The 7361-nt window shown below is 36.5% G+C and overlaps 1 protein-coding gene across 1 annotated transcript in view; it reads left to right on the top strand.

Annotated features, from left to right (window-relative positions):
- THOC2 (THO complex 2) overlaps positions 1 to 7361 on the top strand; it is a 118041-nt gene that overhangs the window by 46070 nt on the left and 64610 nt on the right. Inside the window, exons 8-10 of the mRNA XM_015571960.1 lie at positions 3381 to 3547; positions 5642 to 5760; positions 6991 to 7124. Coding sequence (XP_015427446.1) covers positions 3381 to 3547; positions 5642 to 5760; positions 6991 to 7124 — 420 coding nt within the window. The remainder of the gene's footprint in view (positions 1 to 3380; positions 3548 to 5641; positions 5761 to 6990; positions 7125 to 7361) is intronic.

Below are 7361 nucleotides of genomic sequence, written 5' to 3'. Positions count from 1 at the left end.
ATCCTGAGAAACCTCAGGAAAAAACCCACTGTATTTTGATGATGTGCTTTCTGTCTGTGAAGAACCAGAATCACTGGAGTTAAGCAAATTTGTTCGACTATCATGGTGTAATTTTTCAGGCAGGTGGCCTGCACAAGCCAGTTCATTTTCTTTATTTGCCATATCACAGCCCCCACTTCTAGGGGACTGTTCCTTTTTAAAACAAGAATTTGGAAAAGGATAATAAACTTTCTTTCTGTGGTAGATCGCCTTACGCAGGTTATCTGGGCTTTCAACAGCCTGTCCAACTGTTCTCGTTATGTAAACAGCCAACTGTTTTGGAGATTCTTAACCTCCTTCATGTTCTTAGTGAAATTACAGATCATTTTTCTAGGATGATCAATGGAATGGTCCTCAATATTATTATAAAAGTTCTGTTTTTTTAACATTGTGGGTTTCAGATGCCATAATCTCTAAAATACTGGTGCCTCATGGTACTGTGGAGCTTTAGTCCAGCCCTGGCGCTGACCAACTGCGCCTAGAAGCCTAGAGAGTCCCCGGGCCCCTGGGCTGAGACTCAGGGCCATTCAAATGCGGCCGCCAAGACCATACTTTCATAATCTACTGTCAATGTTAGAGCAGTTTGGAGGCATTTTTTTTCAGCTTTATTTAGGCATAATTGACATACAATAAACTGTGCATATTTAAAGTCTAAATAATGCATATTTCTATCATTCCACTCCTCAATTTCTTCTTGCCCCTTTGTATTTTATTCCCCCTCAACTCACGCTGTCCCCCTGTCCAGGCACCCATTGGTCTGCTTTCTGTCACTAGAGATTAGTTCATATTTTCTAGAATTATTTTTATAAATGGAATCATGTAGTGTGTTATTTTGTTGTGTGGCTTATTTCAGCATAATTATTTTGTGATCATTTGTGTTGTTACTTGTATTATTGCTGAGTAGTCCATTACTTATACTACAATTATATTGTACTACAATTTGTCCATTTACATGTTCATGGGCATTTGAGAGTGTCCTTTAATAAATCTTTTATGAGTATTTGTGGACATAGAAATTTATTTCTCTTGGATAAACACCTAGGAATGAAATGGCTGGGGCATATGGTAGGTGTAAGTTTAACTTTTAAGGAAACTGCCAGTTTTATAAAGCAGTTGTACTATTTTACATTTTATATTTACACCAGCAGAAATGGAAGAAAATGTGTTCTTAATGTTGGATTTTATAAAAAGAGAAAAGAGCCCTGGCCGGATAGCTTGGTTGGTTAGAGTGTCATACCAATGCACCAAGGTTATGGGGTTGATCTCCGGTCAGGGCACACTTGAGAATCAACCAATGAATGCATAAATAACTGGAACAATAAATTGAAATGCCTTCCACCCTCCCTCCCTCCCTCCTTCCCTCTCTCTTTTTAAAAAAAATATATTTTATTGATTTTTTACAGTGAGGAAGGGAGAGGGATAGAGAGTAAGAAACATTCATGAGAGAAACATCGATCAGCTGCCTCCTGCACATCTCCTACTGGGGATGTGCCCGCAACCAAGGTACATGCCCTTGACCGGAATCGAACCTGGGACCCTTTAGTCCGCAGGTCAATGCTCTATCCACTGAGCCAAACCAGCCAGGGCTCACCTTCTCTTTCTAACATCAACCAATCAATAGAAAAATAAGTATTGCTATTTTTAAAAAAAGAGGAAAGAATTACTTCTTGTATTTGTAGAGTTCAGTTTTCTAGGTGAGTGCTAAGATGCAACAGAGCCTCGAATAACGTGGTTTCCTTCAACATCATTTCATTATAACATTGATGAGATGCTATAGGGACTTAATGCTTGTTTATATCAACCTGTGGTAAAATTGGTTTCATTATATGTCATTTTGGTTAAAGTAGTAAAATAATGACAACATTAAGTGAGGACTTTCTGTACTGTGAATCAGACATTAGTTTTATATGATTTAATAAAATGGAGTGTAGAGTTTAAAGAAGTAATTCTGGAAATCTTTTATAAAACAGATTATGTAAGAAATTTCTTTGAAAAATCCCCTAAGTCATCCATAAGGTGCAGTGTTTAGACGTAACATCTCTCCCTAATTTCAACACACTTGCTCATTTTTTTCTCTTGAATTAAATTAATGTTTATTTACTTGCCCCAATGAAGTGGTTAGCTTTGCATTTAGGGGCTACACCTAATTAAAAATATGTAATTTAAAATAGTAGTATTTTATTCAGCTTGATGTGTAAGGCATGTGTGAACTGATATAAATCGAGGGAACAGCAGATTTATATCTCTTGCTCACTCTGGGTCATAAGCATACATTTTATTGAGAGGAATGGTGGGTGGAGTGGCCTGTATCACTTAAATTATTTTTCTTTTTGCTATGTGTAAATAGTTGCATTCTCATAAATTAAATGCATATGTGATGTGATTGCATTATAATTATGGTAACAGCTGAAGCTGAATGCAGAAAGAGGTTATGTGCATATTAAGAGTAGGGTGGCTGATAGGTTTGTTAAGTCGTTGTTCATGGGCCCTTTTTAGTTTTCCATAATAGGTTAGTAAGGATAAGTAGACCTCATTAGCACCTATTCAGTGCTTCTTCCTTTCATTTTCCTGCTCTGCCTAGATCATCTATTTTCTTCTTTTTGCTTGTGTTATCTACACTCCCTTTTTATGTCCTCAACTCCTTAGTATTCACTCATCTCTTTAGAATCAGTAGTATACCTGTTTTCCAGTTAGAATGCTACCAAAACCCATAAACATAAATCAGTTGTACAATTATATTTTGTAGCTTTGTTGTGTATATAAAATAAACTGCAAAGTGGTTCTAAAAATGGTGGTCTAGGCTGGTGCCATTTTGAGGCTTAGCCCATCTGATATCCAGATTACCTATTAAATTTATAATCCCTTAGCAAAATAATGGTGGTCTACTTTTATGAACTCATTATCAACATTCCAGATTACTTCTGCATAAAACATTTTTAAAAAACCCTCTTTATTTGCCTAACTTGTAAAATGCACTGTTTCATTTTTATATTTTGCTAAGAGTTAAAAATGTGGATCTCTTTCACTAGCCTGATTAATTAAGAACTGATAGAAGAAAGTTTACTTGACCTAGTGTCATAGGTCCTGGGCTCCAGCACAGTCTTGTCATTATTAACTCACTATGTAATTTTGGGAAAGTAACATTTCTCATCTGTAAAATGTGGGGAATGGACTTGATCTTAAAAATTTTAAAGATTTCCCTCTGGGGCAGGAGAACCAAACTTGTAAAAGAAGTTGTTTTTAAAAATAGTTTTATCTTATAAGTCACCTCTGAAATTTAATGGCTTTACTAGAAATTATGTATAATCACTTTTGAATTTTGTATATCTCGTCTGTTGCAGGATGCTTTAATCTGGATCCCAATAGAGTTTTGGATGTCATTTTAGAAGTATTTGAATGCAGGCCAGAACATGATGACTTCTTTATATCTTTATTAGAATCTTACATGAGTATGTGTGAACCGCAAACACTGTGTCATATTCTTGGGTTCAAATTCAAGTTTTACCAGGTAACAAAATATGTGTGTGTATCTATATCTATCTGTATCTATAGGTTAATTTCATGATTTTATAGTACAATTTAATATGAATTTTATTTGTAAATGATTAGTTTCAGCTACTCCATTCTGTCAGAGGAAATAGATAAATGGATAGTTAACAGTGAGGTATAATAAGTACTGTATTAGTAATATGAATGATGTGATATGAAAGTCTAGAGGAAAGCATAATAAATATTTTGCTTTGGGAGAGATGGAGTTAGGGAAGATTTTATAAATAATAAACTTTTAAAAACCTGTTACTTGAAGGATGAGTAGGAGTTTGTTGACAGTTGTTAGTGCAGAAGTAATAAATAGTGTGAGAGTGAAGACATAACAGTATGAGATTGAAGAAATGGTATATAGTCGTATGTGGCTGGATTGTAAGATGCGGGGAAGAGACAGGAAGTGAAGTTGGAAAGGTAGGTGCACTTTTGATGGTTTAGAGTCTTAAATACTGTGTTGAGTTAGAATTTTACTGTGTAGACAGTGAAGATTGGTTAATTTTCACTTAAACCACTACAGTAGTTATCTAGTAAATCTGTGCCTCTGATTATTTCTCTTTCAATCCATCTTTCATATTATTACTACTGTTACATTCTAAAAGAGATCTAATTGATACACTGCTCAAACACATTTGCCTGGAGGATGACATTTAAACTTACAAACATGGCAGAAAAGGCTAGTCACAATCTAGCTCCATTCTTTCTTTCCAGCCTCATCTTTAGTGATTTTCCCCCTCAAATCTGATATTCTTTTTTAAAAAAATATATTTTATTGATTTTTTACAGAGAGGAAGGGAGAGGGATAGAGAGTTAGAAACATCGATGGGAGAGAAACATCAATCAGCTGCCTCCTGCACACTCCCCACTGGGGATGTGCCCGCAACCAAGGTACATGCCCTTGATCGGAATCGAACCCGGGACCCTTGAGTCCACAGGCCGACGCTCTGTCCGCTGAGCCAAACTGGTTAGGGCTCAAATCTGATATTGTAGCGATATTAAAGTAATAACCATTTCCCGAACTAAGGTATAGACATTGCTATGTATAGACAGACCTTTGTTTACAAGCAGTTTCTTAAACTAGAAAAATATTCTTCTGCAGCCATCTTACCTGTCTTGGTCTTAATCTTGTGAACTATTTATTCTTTAAGATCAAATGCTACTTGGTCTATAAAGTCTTGGCTGATAGTTCAGTCATGCAGAATTAGTAACTTCTTGATCTCTCTTTTCATGAAATGTGACATAGACTTCTGGCACTTACCAGGTTATATTAGAATAAACTATGTCTATCTCCTTTGCCAGATTGTGAGTCATTTAAGGCAAGGTCTATATTTTACTAATTTCTCTTGATTAATTTACTGCTTAGTCTATAGTAAATGCTCACTAATTATAAATGAGTGGTCTATCTCTTGATAGCATGGAGGATTTTAATGTAATAAGGCCTCCATTATTCTTTTGTTATATCTTTCTTAATTTGTCTACTTGGATTGGGGTACTCAGCTAGTCAAGAAATACTCATTTATTGAGTGTTTAAACAGTGGTTCTCAACCTTCTTAATGCCGCGACCCTTTAATACAATCACTCATGTTGTGACCCCCAATTTCATTGTTACAAATTGAACATAATTAAAGCATAGTGATTAATGACAAAAACAATATGTAATTATATATGTGTTTTCTGATGGTCTTAGGCGACCCCTGTGAAAGGGTCGTTCGACCCCCAAAGGGGTCGCGACCCACAGGTTGAGAACCGCTCGTTTATGATATGCTGTTGCTTTGCTAGGCACTGAGGAGTCTCTTGTGGGGCATGTCTATTCCTGTCCTCTGGAACTCAAGTTCAGGATAGTAAGACAATTTCTTTTAGCATTCTCAAGTGATATATGACCTACTGCCTCTGCTTGTCTTTTATTTTTCATAATCTGGGATGCTCCAGAATAGAAATCAGATCAGAGCTTGAAAGCATATAGCTTTATGATACCAAATAAGACACATGGTAGGGTTTTGGGGCAAGAGTACTTCACCTTTGCTTAAAAATTAGTGATGACAGCTGTTCCTGTTTTTACCAGAAACCAGGGAGTCCACTGTTAGTACAGGGAAGGAGAAGTTCAAGTATTTCATCACATTTTAAGAGGCACCATGATAGCTTTGGCTTTAAGAATATGAAGCCAACTGCTAAAGTGACAGGGTAACTGAAATTTAACTTGGGTGGGATTACTTAGAATATAGGTTAGGGTTTTGGAGACTGTACGTTTCAGAGCATAGTGCAGTGAGTAATAACCTACTGCATAACATCAAGTATTACTTGTTAAATGTGAATTTTAGAATTAAATTTGTATATGAAAATATTCCTCATGGTAGTAACACTTTTTGAGCTGAATTATATCCCTAGGGGTTGAGAATGTTGGAATAATCATCCTTTTTTAAAAATAGACAGTGGGCCTTTTTATTATATAAGAAATACCCAACCATGAAACATTTGATTTAGAAGTAACCTATTATTGGAAAGAGTAACCCTCATATTGCTCTGTATAAAACTATTGCCTTTTTTTCTATTGCCTGAGCTATCTTACTGTTGTGAGAATCTGTAGTCTTAAGGATCACTAAGGGCAGGGGAAGAAATGCAGAGATTTAAGGTAATTTGTGGTCTTGGAGGTAAAGTAAGGATAGCTATGGAAATCAAGAGCCTCTTAGAGAATGTAACCCTGGTAATTGGCTCCTAAGCACGTGTGGTCACTCTTTATGCCAGTCCCTTATCTTACTCTACCCTCCCTTCTTTCAATCACTACCTGATAATGTTCACTCCTCCTGCCTGCAACCCATATTTTTACCAATTGGGACTTATTTGGATTAGCAGGCTGCTGCACCCGCAGTGCTTCTGACCTGGAAGTGTGGTAAGAGATGAAAACAATTTTAGAGCACATGATCATTTTGGAAAGTTAGGCAATCATATCGGCTTGATCCTCCTAACGGATTGCTGTGATAGAGGATTTAGGGGCAGCATAAAGGACAGGCAGAATGGAGTACTAGAAAGTGTGAGGGTTACCAAAAGACAAACTTGGCTGGAGTTGTCTTGCCACAGGAAAGAGGAAAGTGATTGTGACTCTCACCCATATCACAGCTCCTTGATTTGTGGATTCAAAATACAGTAGTAGTAACAGTGATACCATGATTAGGTGCTATTATAATCTAAATTCATTAATTTGAGAAATTTTGATTGAGCACCTTTTATGTAGTAGGTAATGTTCTGGGTGCTGGGGCTACACATAAACAAATATAAATTCTTGCCTTCTTGATGCTGACATTCTAAGCAAATTATATGATATGCTAGAAGTTGATCAGTAAGATGGGGCAAAAAATATAGAGCAAGTTAAGGAAGATTGGGAGTGCTGGAGTTATTGGTTGCAATTTTAAATAGAATAGTGAGAGGAGACCTCATTGAGAAGATGAGACTTAAGCAAAGAAATGAAGAATGTGAGGGTGTAAACTGTACAGATATCTGGAGAAAAATCTTCAGGCAAAGAGAACAGCCAAGCAAAGAAAGGCCTCAAGGTGTGAGCACGCTGATGTGTTGAAGAACAGCAGGAAGACTAGTGTAGCTGGATCAGAGTGATTGAGTGGGAGAGCGGTAGGAGATAAGGTCAAAGAAAAGGGACTATATATCAGATCACACAGAGCTAGTACAGAGTTTTTTATTGTGATGCTGAGTGAAGCCAGTGGAGGATTCTGAATAGGAGAGTGATTTGATCTGACTTAGGTTTTTCATTTTGTTTCTTTTTACTTTTACTT

The sequence above is a fragment of the Myotis davidii genome, unplaced genomic scaffold (genome assembly GCF_000327345.1).
Source record: "Myotis davidii unplaced genomic scaffold, ASM32734v1 scaffold569, whole genome shotgun sequence".
NCBI classification, from domain to species: Eukaryota; Metazoa; Chordata; class Mammalia; order Chiroptera; family Vespertilionidae; genus Myotis; species Myotis davidii.
Note: the sequence above shows the minus strand (reverse complement) of the source record. Positions and strands in the feature narration are given on the sequence as shown.